General features: G+C 40.4%; 2 protein-coding genes across 10 annotated transcripts in view; both read right to left on the bottom strand.

The window, feature by feature from the left end:
• LOC129172790 (teashirt homolog 1-like) overlaps positions 1-14,022 on the bottom strand; it is a 150,397-nt gene extending 136,375 nt beyond the window's left edge. For all 4 annotated transcript variants that reach the window (XM_054762841.1, XM_054762839.1, XM_054762840.1 and 1 more), the window contains exons 1-2: positions 13,889-14,022; positions 12,869-12,926 (exon numbers count right to left, since the gene is read on the bottom strand). The gene's annotated coding sequence lies outside the window, so the exon portion shown is untranslated. The remainder of the gene's footprint in view (positions 1-12,868; positions 12,927-13,888) is intronic.
• Positions 14,023-15,289: 1,267 nt separating this feature from the next.
• The window catches only part of csmd3b (CUB and Sushi multiple domains 3b), a 285,038-nt gene continuing 281,240 nt past the window's right edge, over positions 15,290-19,087 (bottom strand). For 4 of the 6 annotated variants that reach the window (XM_054763451.1, XM_054763454.1, XM_054763455.1 and 1 more), the window contains 3 exons: positions 18,180-18,267; positions 17,964-18,099; positions 15,291-17,426 (listed from right to left, as the gene is read on the bottom strand). In XM_054763451.1, the coding sequence (XP_054619426.1) occupies positions 17,267-17,426; positions 17,964-18,099; positions 18,180-18,267 (384 nt within the window). In that variant the 3' untranslated portion in view covers positions 15,291-17,266. Of the gene's footprint in view, positions 17,427-17,963; positions 18,100-18,179; positions 18,268-19,087 lie in introns of all 6 variants that reach the window. The other 2 variants (XM_054763453.1, XM_054763452.1) reach the window with 2 other exon arrangements.

The following is a 19,087-nucleotide window of genomic DNA, read 5'->3' as shown; positions in this document are numbered from 1 at the left end:
GTAGGGTAAGTTTGCTTGTGTTTAGTGACACCCTTTGGTAGAGCACAGTATTGCACCCCCTTGGGGAGGGGGCATGTTGCACATTCTGCCGATTTAACTTTTTAAATTCTCAATATATCCTTCAGTTTTGAGGGTAATCATGTGAATATTTTTAGAATGAATATTATTTCCACTATAGCAAGGAATATAGAATAGGAGATACTGTATAGAAGTACATTCTTTTATTCTTGCACGAGAACATCAAAAATGTGACAAAACAAAACAAACAACTTTAAATCTATGGTTCGTTCTGGAGATGTTGACAAGATGTGAAGTGGTCCAAGTATGTGAACAAAAATGACACACAGTATCACCTTTACAGGAGGGACCGTTTTGGGACCCAAGGGTAAAAAAAAGTATAAATTCATTTTTAAAAGTGGCCTCAAGGGTTAAAAAACATTAAATAGGGTGACTTGAGGTTTATTTATTTTTTATATTTAGTTGTGAAAAGACAAAAAGACTTCCAATAACATTTATTTAAAAGAAGTGACCACCCAAAAATGGGCATTGTCAACTGATAGTGTTGCTATCAAAACACAAATAGCGAAAACAAGTTTGAAAAATGCTAATGTGCAGCAAAAACATCATTAGTCGCCCTCAAAATGATTCAACACCTGTGGTAAATTACATATATTTTCAAAATGGAAAAACTTCCAATAGATGGCCATTTAATTGGGGTGTCATGAGACAATAATAAAAAAAAAAGGAACAATGAAAAAATACAAAAAATATAAGACAATATATTGCAATCTACAAATTAAATTTCTACTACATTACACTTTTCTGCACTCAGTGTGTATGCTAGCGGCCCGCCCTCTACCCACCGAGACAAAGAGACTGTATGACTGACAAAAGGGCTCACTCCGTTCATGCCGTTGTTCTGTGGAGCAAATGTGCCAAGGGGCTGGAACCAATGCAGAGTGAATCCTTCCTGCCTGTTTGTAGGCGAGAGACAAAGAAAACAGACATGCGTGCACATGGCGATATATTGAGGCCAGCAAAATGATTTGAGTTCATTTTCATTTATTGGGTGATGAATTAATTTATCGTTCAAGGTCTAGTGATTGAATGAGAAATCTTGTCAAATCTTGTCTTTTTAATCTTGGCAACTCTTGTGACACTCAAAACATTTAAACAAATAAATAAATAAATATTGACTTTTTGCATCAGCAGACGTGTTGAACTGTTTAAATTGTTTTGTTTTTCGTTTATAGTAAACTACTGCAAGTTGATGAACTTTACAATGAGGGTTGAATATTTTGGAGTGCAACTGTATTTCTTAAAATAATTAACTAGTTTACTGTGTTTGAATTTAACTCCAAGTTTGCGCTCCCAGCCTTTAATATCCGTAAGCAGTCAGACCTTCTAATTAAGACGATACCCTGCTAACGCACTGCCGGGGTTTTTAAAGTCTAAAAACTCCTCTAAGTCCGCCTTTCCTGTGCTTGTTTCCCCCAGAGACCCCTCCTGGATATCCCTTTGCTCGCTTCTCCAAAACGACTAAAAAGTGGCAAAGTGACGGCACAGTTTAGGCTGCAAACACAGGCGCGATTAACATGTGGCCGGGGTGCTCGCACCCCGAGGGTTCCTTCCTTCGTCGCTCTGAAGCGCTCTCTGACAGGCGACTGCTCGGCTTTTCTAGTTAATTAAAGGGAAAAACATGGCCTTTACCAGCGCACAGTTGCGCTCGGTCCGCATAATGGGACATAATTAACTTCCCCCTGCGTGGTTACTTCACTTCAAAGGCTGAGTTCTGAGGCAGCCTAGTGTATGTTTGTATTGACGATGTAGGACTTATCACTGATGCTGCCAAACCGATCGCCCTGGAGCTGCAGCCGAGAGCCTAAAGAGTCTGCTCGATACAGGACCAAAAGATGGGACATGAGAAGTTGATCCATGCAAGAGCTTCAAAACAAAGCTTTGGGTGTCTTCATCCGTGCAGAACCGCAGTTAAAACCTGTAGAGGTGCATTTAGTACCATTTTCATTTACTGTACATGTTGTTAATGTTACAAATTGGCAATATATACGTTTTCATTTGGATTTACCAAGTCTAAAGCATTTGTGAAACATGGCACAGCGAGGTTAAGGGTTTATAGATGTTACGTTCGTCATTGCTAATGTGTCCAGCAAATGTGTTCTAATGTAATACACCAAACTGTAAATGCATGCATATGCACACAACAACTACGTGCCGGCACCACCTCCTGGCCTGGCATACGAATTATAATTACAGCATTGTCCGACGTTTCTTCGCAGGGCTGTGTAAATCTATCATTGTGATAGCGTTTACTTTGTTGTTTCTTTTATTAGTAGCTTGTAGTACTTTCATTTTTGAAGGCTTTTTTCTTTACTTTGTAATGTTTTCCTTTTTAAAATTGTAGATCCAAACATCTCCGTTGGACATGTCTGTGTGGAGTTTGCTTGTTCTTCCTGTGCGTGTGTGGGGTTTCCTCCCACATTCCAAAAACATGCATGTTAGCTTCATTGGCGACTCTAGGTTGTCCATAGGAATGAATGTGAGTGTGAAAGACAGTCTATATGTTCCCTGCAATCGGCTGGCGAGCAGTCCAGGGTGTACCCCGCCTCTCGCCCAAAGTCAGCCGGGATAGGCTCCAGCATAACCCCGCGACCCGAATTAGGATAAACGGCATTGAAAACGGATGGATGGATGGATCCGATACACCAAGATAATACGATTTTCTTTCATTATATTTATTTCTTACATTATTTTCATAAGATTTTTATTGTTATAACAAACAAAGACGTTTAATAAAAATGCATTTTTAATTTTAAAACAAATACGATAAATTGTTATTTGCAGGTCCGTGTAAAAGGGTATCATTGTGGCAGTCTTTACACATTGAATTTTTTTTATGCAAAAAACCCCGCCCCCTTTTTTTTTCCACCAAAAGTTACCTTCAGCTCTTTATAAAGGCAGTCATTGTAATATTTCAAAGTCAAAATTTGAAATCCCCAAAATGATTGTAGTACACTTAAAAGAACAGTTTTATTGACATTCATTTTTTTTATTTTATTTGGAATAATGTTACGGCAATATAATCTCATTTTCTTTCAATATATGTCATTGTGTCATTATCATTGCCATGTAATGTTGTGATCAAGTCCTAAAGACCATATTAGCATCAAGTTCCCCGAGTCCACCTTCACACTTTGACTGTCATTTTGTGTGTGTGTGTGTGTGTGTGTGTGTGTGTGTGTGTGTGTGTGTGTGTGTGCGCACGTGTTTTTCGCCCTCCTACGGGTTGGACTCGGTAGAAGGTGCAGAATGTTCTAGATGATGGCTGTCTGTGACGAGACGTGACGGGTCAAGCACCACTATGCAGACTGGCGGCCATCGGTGGTGGACACCCCCAGTCACACACCAATGCACGTTGGGTTAACACACACACACACACACACACACACACACACACACACACACACACACACACACACACACACACACACACACACTTGCCATGTCGCAGTGGTTGGTCCCAGGATGAACTTACACGTGTTAATTAGACTGGAAGAAATGATTGGCTGCTCGCAACATCGCAGTAAAGAGTGCCCCACGTATGCATGCACATGGACCTATTGCATATCACACGCACGCACGCACACACACAAATATATCCAATATATGTACACAAGCCCTGGTGGATGCTAATGCAGCGGGGCATGCCCCATCAAACCGTGTCAAGAGACGCACCTCGGTCGAGTTTGGGCTGTGTCACATGTGATTTAGTGTGTGTCAACCTCATCGCCCCCCTCCCTCCATCTGAGTGTGTGTGGTGCAAGTGATTAGGAAAGGGAGGGGGGTGGAGGGGCACGTCCTCCGTGCTCAGCCAGCAGCATATGCTTTGATGCCACTCCTTTTGTACCAAAGTCCATGTGTAAACATTGTGTTTTCTTCGTGTGTCTGCGTGTTTTGAGTGTCAGCGTCGACCCCAAACCCCCTCCCCGCCGCCCTCCTGACAGTATATTAACCGTGCCAGCCAATTCGGCCTTGTTGAAATAACACCTCGCCCCACTCTAGCGCGATTGCTGCTGCTATATGACGAGCACACGGCTGCCAAGCAGCCATGTCTGATGTCTGCAAGGCTGGCAGACCTCCTGCTCCCCAATATGAGCCTACAGGGTGAGGGGGTGGGACAAGTGGGACTCAACATATGGAACCTACACAAGCTATCAAATACATGAAGCCTGTTTTTACAAGTCTAAAGGCAAAAAGGCCATTCCGAGTACGCCCTTTTCGTTGTTTCTGTCACAGCAGATCTGCAATGACGATGGTCGGCTGGGAAAATTGGGTCATGTGATCTTCTCGCAGGGTCGTATTGTTGACAAAAAAAGATTTAAATAAAGTTGATTCAACGCTGCGATCAATGAACTGGCAAGGTCAGACTTGGAGAACCTCTGCATTTCAACACATTGAACACAGCATACATGCTGCTGACTTCTTCTACATTTTAAAGTCATTTCTAAAAAACTTTTTGCTTAATTACAGTAACTATATTCATAACATCCATTAATTCATTGAGCGATTAGAATTCCTGTCAAATCGAGTGTTCATTAATAGCATTTTGAAGACACTGGGTGCAAAATTGATTACACTACCTGGATGCAACCAGCAGAGGTGCTGTTGAGCCAAGTAGTTTACTGTTGAACGAAGAGCAACAACATGACTCCAGTGGAACTGACTGCCCATGAATCATACAGTGAAGCGACTGGGCGCAAAGTGGAGTGCACTGCTTGACTGCTGATTCAGTCTCGTCTGACTGTCAATTACAGTGGAACTTCAGTTAGCGTCCGCCCCATTTAGCATGTTTTTTGAAAATTTTAAATCAAAAGTTTGTCTAGGTTGATGTATATTTTCGAGTTAGCGTAAATCGCGGAGTATTTGGTACAAGAAGCAGGCTAAATGTCTTCCTCGGAAAGTGTTTGTTTGTTTCCAAGTGAGCTCAGGGGAAGTTACGACAGGCCGATAACGTCACAGGCAGGAGAAAAAGGGAGAGCTTGATTTGATCACCTGCACAGTAAAGGTTCTCTTGCCTCATTGGAGCATTTTTTATTTATTTATTATATTTTATTATATAATTTATTATATGATTATATACAGATTATATACGGATACAGTCATCGGACTGATCACTGGTGGTGTTGAAACATCATACAGAAGAGAGGTGGTGGACCTCATAGCTTGGTGTCGTGCTAACAATCTCCTTCTCAATACAGATAAGACTAAAGAGATGATCATCGACCCAAGAACAAGGGAAAAGGAGCCGCATAGACCCCTGTTTATTGATGAGACCTGGTCTCACAACACCCAACAAATTATGAAGAAGTCCCAAAGGAGACTGTACTTCCTGAGAAGACTGAGGAAATTTGGCATGTCCACCACAATCCTGAGTTGCTTCTACAGATGCACTATCGAAAGTGTCCTTACCGCCTCCATCACTGTTTGGTACGGTAACTGTACAACACGTGATAGGAAGGCACTCCAGCGGGTGATCAAGACCTCACAGAACATTGTTGGGGCAGCCCTCCCCTCACTGCAAGACATTTATAAATCTAGAGTCCTACGCAGAACACACAACCTCATCAAGGACAGCACACATCCACAACACTCATTATTCACACTCCTACCGTCAGGCAGACGCTACAGGAGTTTGAAGTCCAGGACCACAAGGCTGGCAAACAGCTTTTACCCACAGGCCATCAGGCTCCTCAACGAAGCACTCGCACACGCCGCACGCAACACACGCACACACTCATAGCACTTTATTTATTTATTTATTTATTTATTTGCATTATTTACTTGTATTAATTTATTGGTATATATGTTTATGTGTTTATGTTTCTTATGTTCATATTCTTTCTTGTGTTTCTTTCTTTTCTTGGGAGAATGAACAGGATAAGATTTTCATTGCATAGTATAACTGCTGTTTTACTATGCACATGACAATAAAACTCTCTTGAATCTTGAATCTTGAATAAACATATATATTTTATCGGTTATTGGATGTTTTCGGATACATCGGTATGACGTCATAATTCCCTCAAATTGGTCTGATAATTATCGTGAACCCCTAATGCATGTACATTTGGAATTGTTTACTGCATTTAACTATAATTGCAAAAGTATAAAAACACATTTTGTGTGAACATTTTTGGCTTTCTAAAAAGGGACTAGTTGGATCTATATTATTTCTGATGGGAAAAATGGATTTGTTTAACATCCGTTTCAGTTAGAATCGGACCTTCTGGAATGAATGACGCCAGTCAAGGTTCCACTGTAACCGAGTCTTGAAACAACCGGGCACAAAATGGAGTGCGCTACTGGACTGAGTCAACATGGCATCGAATATGGAAGTTGAGGGCACAGACCTCTGCTGTGGCACCAGGCAACATCCAAACAGGAGCTCAGAACATTCAGAAAGACATTCAAGGTTTCCCCCATGTTTTTCCCAATTAACAGCAAATCCATGAGTTTGAGTAATGACTGCGCTACGCCGATAAGAAGTCTTGTTGAACGAATCATAGAGAAAAAGCCTACTTGTACTTACAAACCAATGTAAGAACGTCATATTGCAGCCACCATTCAACTAACTCTGTTTTCAATTTTGTCCCCCACCCCCCGTTCAAAAAAGTTCTGAGGTATCTGTCATCGCTTCAAAAGAAGAAGAAAAAAAGGGAAATCAACCAATTTAGTTAAAAAAAAGGGGACGAGTGAGAGTTAAAAAAAAAAAAAAAATCCCCCCCAAATTATGAGTAATTACCACTTTAGCTCTCACCATGGTGAAATCATTTGATGCCTTTCAGAGGGTCGTCTGGTTTAGCTCAACGCAGACAGACAGACAGCACAGCCTGCCTCCTGTTAAAGCTGCGTCGGCCATGTCGGCGAATGCCAGCGCTGATAAAAAATTTTATATATATATATATATATATATATATATATATATATATATATATATATAGCATTGCTAAAATGTTATTTAAAAATATTGAAAATAAATGCTACAATGTGATTTCCTTTAGTTTTTATGGGAAAAAAATGCAGAGAATATTTTTTTTTTTTTTTTTTTTTTTTTTTTTTGCTGGTATGAAAAACAGGCTTGTTTGGAGGGTCATGTGACCCCTTTTACACCTGCTCGTACAACCAAACCCAAACATTGCTGGTTTGATGGATCGCACTCACGTATGACAATGCATTGATTGCTTTTGTCTGAGAGCTCCAGCGTGGAGAAATCCATTAGGTGGCGTCTTCAGCGTTCTTGAGTGGCAGCCTTTGACAGGCCCGCCCGCTTGACTGGCAGCCCGACACTCAAACAAGCTCTCGGATCGCTATAATAGTTTCAAACTCTTTCAATTACCCCCGTCAAACAAATCCCACACGCCAACACGATAGTGATCCAACGCGGCGGCGTGGCAATCGTCTGTTTGATCTCACAGCTGACGTTGGAACATGAAGGCAGGAGGCCATCAGCACACATTGGACGGTTCAAGACGCCAAAAGGAGGGCGATGACTGTCAGTAAATATAAAAACATGAACCTATCCATTGACTGGACAGTGGGCCCTCGCTACATCGCACTTCAAATATCGCTCCCTCACCATATTGCATTTTTTTCCTCCCATTCCGTGTGGAAGTGGTAAGTTTTTGGCTCCTTTGGCCTTCTTCCCCACTCTGTTTGTATTCTAAGCATTAAGTTTCGAATAAGTAAACTGTAGGGATGTCTGATATTGGCCAACTCTCCATTTCCAATTCCGTTATCAACCGATACCGATATGTGTCACATACTGTATCTCCTGTCATGGAATTAACACATTGTGGTGACCCACAATATTGTTTTACACATTTTAGGCAGATTAATAAAGTAACTACCAACCAAGTATACTTCCGTTTGCGGGTCACGAGGTTGTTTAGGCCACTTAGCTATTGCTAAAGAGTTGCTGCTTGTTGTTGAACTGAGCGGAGAGTAAACTGATTGGTGCCACCTACCTCGACTCCTGCCTCGTTGTGAATCGCATCTCTACATTTGGTGACCTTCCATGTGGGTAAAAATGTTGACTGACAACAGTGACAACGAGACCGTGCTGCGGCGATACAAGCTGACGAGTCAGCGAACGTCGGTGCTCTCTGCAGCACACCCACGGCCGTGGGTGTTTAACATATCCAGCCCAGTTCCGACTGCGAGGAATAACACAGGACGTGACCGAGTATTTCCATGTATGACAGCAAGTATGAGAGCCCACAGGTCTACAAATATACACAGCAGTTTTTTATTATTGGATTTCATTATAGTGACAAACCCGATACTGATATAAGCCGATATTAAATTTTTATGCCAATATCGGGCTGATAATATCGGTGGCCCGATATTATCGGACATCCCTCGCAAATTGGCGAGGCTAAGTAGTTAGCTCAGTAGCTAAACTGATTGGGGTTTGTAAAATGATGACCAAAAATTAGCCAACAAATCAATATTTCTAGTTTTTACTCATCAAGACGGGTTAAGCTCATCAACCAGTGCACCTAGGAAACACCCCTTACGCTGCTTACAGCCACAAGGGGGCATTTTTACATAGTACCTGGGAGCTGCTATGATTCCACAGCCTTAAATTCACATTATGCATTTAAAAGAGGCGGCATGTTGTTCCTATTGTGTCATTTTATGCGTTTGTCAGTCACGTCCTCTTAGCAGGTGTATAATGAAAGGTATAATTATGTGGCATCGGCAGCAGCACCACCTAGGGGGCTTTGTAAGCAGCAATGATGTCTGCCGTCGCCTCGGAAACACAACAGAAAACACTGAAGTCATTCTATGTTTGTCCTTGAGAGGGTCCAGAGCCTGTGAGTAACACAAGACCACGAGGGCAACAATTACAAAAAAAAAAAAAAAAAAAGTGTCCACGGTTAGCCGTCTATCTTGCTGCTATCTGGTTTCTAATAAAAATAAAGCGGCTGTTGGTTTTTACCGTATTTGCTTTGACGCCGCCTAATTAGCGCTCGTCAGCGAGCGGCGTTGACGCTGGCGTTGAAAACAAAACATGACAAAACATTTTGACAGGCAGGAACAGACCAGTGACAACACTTTAAGCCACAACACACCCAAAAACATCACTCATCAGCCACACGTCTGCTTGCCATGCGGCCCACGGCAAAGCACAAAACTCCGTGCAAAACACAAAAAATGTGGAAAAAAATGTGAATAAATGAACAAATTTGAAGCGTAAACCACTAACCTTTCCTGTATCAAATATTTAAAGTACTTTCTATGGCACTTTTAAGCTGTGTTTAACTGACCTTTCCACACAACTATTATTTGCAATACCTGAAAGGGGCAAAGTCATGAAAAGTGTTCTTTCAAAACATTTTAAAATAATATTTAATAACAATACAATGTAAATGTGAAGAAAAAAAATAAATAAATTTAAGCATTTAAAAAAATCATTTCAAGCACTTGTTGACTGAAATATGCAAAGAAAAATCTAAAAATAAATAAATTAATACATAAATTATATATTCTTAAATTGTGTTGAGGTGAAAATTAGGGGCGGGCAAAATATAGAATGTGTTTTTTTCCCCACAAAAAATAAATAAATAAAATAACTTCAATCAACATTTTGTATAAAAAAATAAAAAAAAAACACTGACACATTGTAATAATAATATGTAATATACTGTTATAATGATACTTTTTAGACAGGTGCATAAAATAAAATCTACTTTTTACACTAGAACACGAACATTGTACTGAAATGTTCAGTTTATTGTGTACTTTTTTTTATTTTTATGTATTTTTTTTAAAGTTTGACTTTGGTCAGTAAACTTTTTGGATATGATATTTTCAAAATGTTTTGTGCATTCCACCACTGAAGGAAATGAAGACGCCTGCTCGAGACTGAAAGGCAACAACGCTGACAGATAGTGTTGTAATGCGGGTCAATACAAGGTGGCGCCATAGAGCCATCAGCCTGGATGATGAAGCCAGCACAGCAGCGCCCCCTGAAAGCCCCCCCCCCCGGCCTTAGACGGCATTGATTGGTGTCCTGATGAGGATGTGGCGGCCACTTAATCAAACATGGTAGCAGCACGTTGGTGGACACGGACTAGCTTGTCTCGCTCATCGATTGGTCGCGCTGGCGATGGGATTGGAGGCCGAGGAGGCGCCGAGGAGTGTGTATGCACACACGCGGCTTCAATCTATGTAACATCCTTCATTTTGCTCATCATTATCACATCAAATAGGATTCCAAACGAGTTGAGAAGAAACACAATGACGTCATGTGACCACTAATGTCTCTCACGTGGTCCACGTTGACCCACGAGACGCCTCAGCGTCCTCTTTTGGTCGTGGTCACAACCAAAACACACACGCATGCACGTAGACACAGCAGCTACATGTCCTCATAAACACATGCTGCAGTAGCAGAATATTCTGTTATAGGACACATTTATTCTGTAATATTTCCACTTTACTAATATTACTAAAGTATTCTTGTAATAGTCACTATTTCTATGAGCATTTTAGTCATGCAAATGCACACTTGGTTTTGTCCTGCAGCTTTGATTTTCACTAATATCAATTATTTAAATACTTTATTCTTGTCAAACTGCCATTTTTTTCCAGAAATATTTTAATAACTACCCCCGCCATATTTGAACTTTATTCTTTATTCTTGTACTGCAACTTTATTTTGATAGACGATGTTGTCCTTCTTAATACACCTGTATTTTAAAAAAAAATTTTCTCCGTAATCGTGACTTGATTTCCGTCAAGTGATTATTTTCTAGTACTTTCTTTTCATAAGATGACTTTTGACTTTCTCGTAGAACTTTTCTGTCTTGAATGGTATTTCTTTTCCTCGTCATTTCATATTTTCAACTTTATTTTGTAGACATTTTTACCATAATATTGTGACGTTACTCTTATGCGTGTAAGACTGCTTCTCTCATAATATTTCAAATCTGCTGTAAAATGACGTACACTATTTTGCCCCTCAGAGTAAACAAACTTTATTCTCAGAACAATTTGAATTTTTCTGTCATAATATTTCAACTTTTGTCTCATCCTGGGAATATTAATTTATTTCCATAAAATGATATTTTCTAGTATTATTTCAACTTTATTTTCATGAGATTACTTTTTACTTTAATAGTTTATTCTGTCTTAAGTGGCATTTCTTTTCCTAGTCATTTCACATTTTCCATGTAATACTTCAACTTTATTTTGTAGAATTGATATTTTGTCCGCACTATTATGACTTTACGCTCATGAATATAAGCTTGTTTTCCTTGTAATATTTAAAATGTGCTGTTAAATGATATATGGTACTTTTTCCCTCATATTACATCAACTTTATTCTCAGAAAAAGTACATTTTTCTGTCATATTTCATCTTCAGTCTCAAATAGCTCCACCCTGATCCTCATAACATTTACTTTATTTCCATAAAATGATTACTTTCTACAATTATTTCTACTTTTTCATAAAATGACATTTTACCTTCTAACAGAAATATTTCTCTTCCTAGTCATTTCCATATCATACTTTATTTTGTAAAATGAAGACATTTTACCATAATATGCAACCTTTCCCTTTTGGCATGAGACTCTTTCCCTCATAATATTTAAAATTCCTCATAGTAAACCCACTTTATTCTTAGAAAAATGGGATTTTTCTGTCATAATATTTCAAGTTGAGCCTTAAATTGCTCTACCTTTAGCCACGTAGCAAGGCTCACATTTTGCATCATTTTGGACTGAATGGTGCACATTTGTTCACCTACTGGTATCAAAATATGCAAAGTGTGCATGACCTTGCATTAACAGATGCACATTTTGTAGAAGCTGAGAAGAATTTAGCATTAAAAGCGGCATTTTTAGTCTTCATCTAGCACTGAAAGAGATTCATTGTTGCATGATTTCATTAGAGAGGTGCATACTTTGTATCAGCCTGCATGAAAAGGAACATTTTGCATCATTTTGTATTGCGATTTGCAACACTTGCCTGAGTATTGAACACATGATGATTTTTTGTATATTCCTCACAAAACTAAGATGAAGTGCACATGCTAATGATTCTTAGTTGCTCATCCTACTTTCACAGCCAGCGCATATACTGTAGCGTGTTATGCATATATAGGTCTTTCTCATCACAAACAGCATGAATGAATAAATAAGGAACATATAGGGCATCAACACAGACCGCATTTCGTGTGACAACGCTGCCAATTAACGAGCTCTCCCACTCTTTAAATAAAAAGAAAAAAGGGGATGATCAAGGCCGGTAGATTTCCACAGCGGATGCATAATTTATGTGGCTGCTACAAAACATCGTTCTGTTTGCTCGCTCTGCTCATTTATCGGAATAAAACGTCCCAGAGGGGCGCCCGTGTAATCGGGCCTAATCCTGGATTGATCACGAGGAAAAGCTGGAGAGATCTGGGAAAAGCTAGCAAGTCAGGGAAAGAAGACGACGACGACGGATTGATGGGAAGAAAACTCTTTAAGAGCCGTTTCTATTTCCTGCTCTCACAGTTTAACCCTTGATGCCCCTTAAGTTACACTTTATACCCTTCTGTCTCAAAACGGTCCCTCTTGTAAAACTAACAAAAAAACGTCTTGCCCCATTTTTAGTGCATCAAAACTGTTTTTTCCAACTTAAAAACGAACTAATATATTGACAATCCAAACAAATTGTGCAGAATTTGCACATTTGGCCCCTCAGGGGTTAAATGAATACATAATTGAATTAAAACAATACAATTAAACAGAAGGCTTGCGTGTCCTACAAAGCATGAAAGTGTCAAAGAATGGTATTACCTTCTCAGTTGCTGTGCTGGAGTTCTTTGTTGGACATCTGTCGCCCTCTTGTGGCCTTCTGTTGTAAATACAATTAAAATGAATTATTTTTCCCGCACATTCATTGCCCTTCCTGATTGAAATATTTGTCATTTGAACAAATACATTAATTCCAGCAACTAACTTAATGGAAATAGAGCACAGGTAAACACAGACACAATTGGTCCAGTTTAGAACATCAAGTTTATTCTATTTGTTTGTATTTTCTACATTGATTCATTCATTCGATTTAAAAAATGTTAGCAAAATGTAAGCTTCTGTTACATAATTGAATTCTTAGTTTACCTATTTCTATTAAGCTTAAACATTGATTGAAGTGTATCTCACATTTTTCCCTGGCAGAACAAATCTGTTGAGCACGTAAGGGCATTTAGATCAACAATACTATCTGCCATAATGGCTGGACAGGACAAAAAGGGGAAAAAAGGAAGCTTAACATTGATGGAAGATGCATTTGTAGCTTGCGAGCTGTTAAGAGCTGTGCTATAAATCCTATGTCGCCATCTGGTGGCCACATACGGCAACACACCCACCTCCAAACCTGTATGTGGAGATTTTAGGCCCTCATAGGGAATAACTAGAAAGGCTAAACGCGTGTTAATCACCTTACATCCTGTACAAAATTAGAAATCAGTAATATACATTTTTACTTTACTTTTAATTTGACTTCTAAACCTGCGAATTAGCGGTTTGTGTTGACTCAATAGTTACATATGTGACTGGAAATAGCTGTAAAGATGTCACAACGTGATTTTTAACAACAATTCTACAAAACCATACATTTGAAATCATTAATGTACTGTCTTTTGGGCACAAAATGAAGAAACAATTCCACCACTGTACTATTACGTTCGAACAACACCTCCCGTGAAAGAACACAGGTGTCGCCAATTAGCAGCCGTTAGCAATTAGCATCGAGACGAACGCAAACAGAACATGACCGCAAACAACTCAATAAACAAACGTACAGCTTTAACTCACCGAAGAACTTGCTGGTATGAAAAAGGGGGTTCATCCTCACCGAAGAGTCCCCACCCTCCACAAAAAATACAACAGCTAGCTAGTTCAGGTTCTGCTTGTATGGCCGCCATTGACGAGTGGCAAGTGGCATCACGTGACGCACTATACCGGAAGTTACCCTTCAATAGCTTGTTGCTTCTTTAAAAAAAAAATGCATACAAAACAGAATGGGTACCTTATCCCTGTCACAAAACTTCTTTATTTAAAGTATTTTCTGTGAAAAGTGTACTCACCTTTTCTTCAATGCAGCTTTCATTTCGAAAAACTTAGAAAGCCACGCCCATTTCCTGTTTGCAGTCTCGCTGAAGCGCTCACTTGTTTGCTCGTGACGTGCGATACCACTGATTTCGTTTCCGATCCGATACTGAGTAAAGTTGTAGTAGTATATTTTATTATCATATCATAAAGAATACAAGCTATGTAATAACTTTATTAAATACATTATTAATTCAAATAAATTATAATTAAAGTAATGTATTAATTTCTTTTAAACCATTTAAAAAAGAGAGATAGCAGGGTGATTTACAATATAGCCAAGCTAATATACAAAATATAGAAAAAACAAATCAAAAGGTATTTTAAAGAAACTACTTTCAGGATGAAACACACATTGCTGCGTTTACGATCCTTTCATTTCAGACAAACGTTACCTCAAATGACATTTAAATCGTGTCAAAACAAGAACAATGTTGATTTTGGACGGACTACGGCACACAGTGCTTAAGGAAGCTGAGGTCAAAATCAATAGGTTGCCTTTGTCACCGCTATAATGGCAATTTTCCGTCTGTTTTGAAATGATTTCAAAGCAATGACCCTATTGCTTGTGAACAGCTTGCGACTCAAGAGGTCAAAGGTGAGCTGAGGGTCAAGGGTCAAATCGCCAGCAGGTACTCCATTTTCACCCCCAGGGCCAGAAAGCGACTGCTTTTGCAGCTAAGGTGTGGTAGCCGCTCCTGTACATCACGTTGTAGTATGTTGAAGATATTGTCGTACATACGACATGCGCTTCACATTTTCACTATTGATAGCCTCACATCTGAGGCTGTACACGCAACGTTCTCATTCTTTTTTTTTTCCTTTGAGCTGCTTTTCTCCTCCAGAGAGTCTCAGGCGCTGCGACAAAATATATATATATATATATATATGGTGGCATTTTTTTGGAGATAAGAGCTTGCAGAGAGAATATGAACAGGCCAAAGTTTGGGGACTTCATCTCAAGGTGAGATAACATTCTTTATAGGCTTTTACGCTTCTTCTTGTTTTTTTTTAATGAATTTTAGCCCCTGGAGTGCACCCGCTAAGTTTTAATACGTCACACTTTAAACCCCAAAGCATCTTTTTAAAAGGGAATTTTCCCAGCATGCACCCCACAGAGTCAACAACCACAATCATTATACAAAAGCAATTAGCCTTTTTTAATCTTACATTGCATTGAAAATTTACATAATAGATTCATACATTTTACAAATAATCTCATCATAAAAATAGATTTCTGTACAAAACACTTTTTTTCAATTCTGTCATTTTTTTATTGTAAGGGGGAATATTTCCACTGTCCGTTGGGGCAAAGAAGGGCTTAAAAGTCTTCCAACTCATTGACACCAGATCTTATTGCGGTCGGTCAGTACATGTGGGGAAAAAAATACCGTTAAAGACTTGGTGGTGTGTGTGTGTTTGTGTGTGTGTGTGTGTGTGTGTGTGTGCGGAAAGTGGGAAGAGGGGGTTCGGGGTCCCCAAAAATGTGTTGTTGTTTTTTGGTAGGCACTGTGTCAGATCCATTGTGAAGAAAACAATCAAACAGTGGCAATAAGACAACGTACATATGATGGCATTCAACCCCAAGAGATGCAATGCAGTGTGGAAAAAAAATGTCATAACTACATCAAAATTGAAGACAGAGATACCGTTTTTGGTCCACGTTGAGATCTCAAGTACTGTTACAAACACGCCAAATTTGAATGCGATCCACATAAAACTGTGACCTGTGTCCCGTGAACAAAAAAACGTCGGACAGGACGAATATGAGTCCGGCGTATTCCCTCGGTGGGATTCAATCATACACCTTTGAAGTTGGGGTTGTTTTGCATGTGAGCCAATGGTCAAAATCTGAAATTCCTGCAATAGCACGATGCTAACAAACAGACTAGCTTTACGGTGGGCGGGGCTAAAGAATTCAAGGTGTCAAAAAGAAAAGTGTTTCTGTAAAACTGTACTTCCACTTCTGCTCTTACCACCAGGTGTCAGTATTACATCGTGATGTTTTTACGTTCTGTGTTGCCATGACAACAGTGACCTCTCTCGAATTAAACGCCCCCTAGTGACAAAAAATGCATGAAGCGGCACCATTGTTAACCCTCGCATACGTACATCACAACAAGAGCAAGGAAGTGCTCGCATTAGATGAGAAAATAGTTTTAAAACGGGAAAAAAAAGTTTTATGCAGCGTTTTTCTAAAAATCTGTCTTTGCCCTTGGCCCCGCCCCCCGTGGCAAATATATAGCACAAAAATATAGGTGGTGAACGCTCCCCAATATATATTTAATCGATTTACAGATCAGAAGATTCTGCAGTATTAAGAAATAAAACAGAAAGCACTCGCGGAGTGCAGGATCTCCGTGGAACCGCATTGCGATCCACGTTTTGTTTCAGGTTCTTTGAAGTTCGGATGGTGGCGGTCTTTAAGGGGACCACCACCTGTGTCCGGAGGATGGACTCCATCCTGTACCGGTGTCCCAATCGCATCTGCCATTGTCTCCATGTACTCATCCGACAAAAAGTGTCCCATGTGCTTTAGTGCCAGAGCCCTGTCTTTGGGAGTCTTCCGAAGATCTCCGTAGCAATCGGAGTCCATTTAAATTCACAGGATCAGGAACCAGGAGAGACCCAGACCTCTCTGAGTTTTACACTAGACAGGCTCTGATTGGCTGGGGGATTTTTAAGATCTTTTTTTTCTCCTTGTTGCAGCGATTCGCTTAATTCGCTTAATCTACTTCCAGTTCAGTTCGGGGTTGTCTCCATCTCCTTTAGCCTCCGTCCACCGGATGGGAAGGAGCGCTTTAATAAGCATTCCGTGAGTCAGCCTCCTCTCATGTGCTCCGCTGGGGCCGAGCTCCCTTTGAGTTTGCTCTAATCCGCCGTTCACTCAGGATTACGGGCGCCGTCTCCAGGGCTGCCCTCATCCGTTTGCTTATGAGTTTTTTTGTTACAAAAAAGCAACTTTTTTGCTACTCTCTGCCATCCGAGATTCCAGACGGGTCAGAAGAATTGTTTTCCCAAGGTTCCAACTTTTGCCCATGGCTCCCCCTCCCTTTGCAGGGTGAAAGTGAGGACGGTGGCGTCTCAGACCATGGTGCAGACCGTGTTGAGGTTGGGGTCAAACCTGACCGCCTTCCCTTCCACCGCCTTGGCGTTGGTGTTGTACATCGGGTTCTCGAAGGCCGCCTGGCCATTGTTGTTCTCGTGGACGGAGCAGCCGGTGTACTGGGTCTTGGGGGTGGTCCTGTGCAACAACAGACATGGCAGTCAATGAACAACAAACGCACAAAAAGTTTGTCCCATTTCCAGTGATCAGTACCGACTCGGCTTCTCGACTTCTACAACCTGGAAAGCTAACAAACTGCTCAGATTAGGGAAGGTGCAGCAAAGTGGAGACTTTGGAGTGTAATACCACAGAATCCACAGCTAAACTGGAAGCTGACTTCCTTCCCCTGCACCGCCTGGTGTTATACGCCAGGAGTTTGAGACTGAAGGCAAGGTGCAGCAAAGTAGAGACTATGGAGCAGAATAGCGCAGCATCCACAGCTAACGTCAAACCTGACTCCCTTCCCTTCCACCACCTTGGTGTTGGTGTTATATGCCAGGAGTTCGAGACTGAGGGCAAGGTGCAGCAAAGTGGAGACTATGGAGTAAAACAGCAACCTGCTTTTATCAGTGGAAAAGCGTCATATACCTGTATAGCAAGTAGTGCCACATGTAGCTGAGTGGGACCGTGCAATGGAAAAGGGGCATTAAAATTTGGATTATTTGTCCAACAAACCTTTGTTTATAGAGATAGAACCCGAATCCGGTGAAAATTAGCGCAAAGAAAGGCACCAGGATAGCGATGGCCACCGAACTGCTGTTGGTACCGAGTTGAGGCGGATGGGAGTTCTGACTCTCGGACATGTTCAGACCTGCGGGGAAGCGAGCGGGAAGTCAGTGGGATCGCATCGCACAAAGTTATTTGTTAACATCGCAGAGAACGAACGCTTACCAAGTCGCTGGAGTCCAAACTGTCCATAGTCTTTTCCCTGAATGAAACCCTGGAACACATAAGTGGTACCATCGGGTTCTGCCGACACCTGAAGAAGAAATCCAAAGAAACTACTGAACAACTTAGAAGAGACACTGCTTACAAAATATGCAGCTTCTTTGGGGCAAGTGAGGTACCACACTATTCCAAAATATTGCCTTGTCATTGCTAATGCTGCTCACAGCCTCTAGGGGGCATATTAGCATGTTAGCATCCTCAAGTAGCTGTTTTGATGGGCATGTGGGGTGAGCACAATCATATTAAACTTGCACAGCTATGCAAAATACATGTATGTTCTTTAATTGCTGCCAATCACAGCAGCATATCATGCATCATCTTGATGAAACATTATATGACAAACTTCAAAGACAAAACATTTCAGCATCCACACCCCGCCACATTGTTCCTGCAAAGGTACACCAAATACATGTATGTTCTTTAACTTCTGCCAATCACAGCAGCATATCATGCATCCTCTTGACTACTTTTGTATTATAACACAAACTTCAAGCAAAAAATTATTTCAGCATCCACACCAGTCACTTTTTTTTTTTTTGCGCAAAATACATGTACAACATTTTCTTTAATTGCTGCCAGTCACAGCAGCATATCATGCATCCTCTTGGCTATTTTTAGATTATAGGACGATCTTCGAAGAAATAATATTTCAGAATCCACAGCCCACCACAGTTTTCCTGCAAAGTTGTGCAAACTACATGTATGTTCTTTCATTGCTGCCAATCACAGAAGCATATCATGCATCCTCGTCACAATTTTGCATTGCATGACAACCTTAAAAGACAAAACAGTTTAACATCCACAGCTCATTTTCCCAGTAAAGTTACATGTATTGTATTTGTACTTTATTT

The sequence above is a fragment of the Dunckerocampus dactyliophorus genome, chromosome 20, assembly GCF_027744805.1.
Source record: "Dunckerocampus dactyliophorus isolate RoL2022-P2 chromosome 20, RoL_Ddac_1.1, whole genome shotgun sequence".
Lineage (NCBI taxonomy): Eukaryota > Metazoa > Chordata > Actinopteri > Syngnathiformes > Syngnathidae > Dunckerocampus > Dunckerocampus dactyliophorus.
Note: the sequence above shows the minus strand (reverse complement) of the source record. Positions and strands in the feature narration are given on the sequence as shown.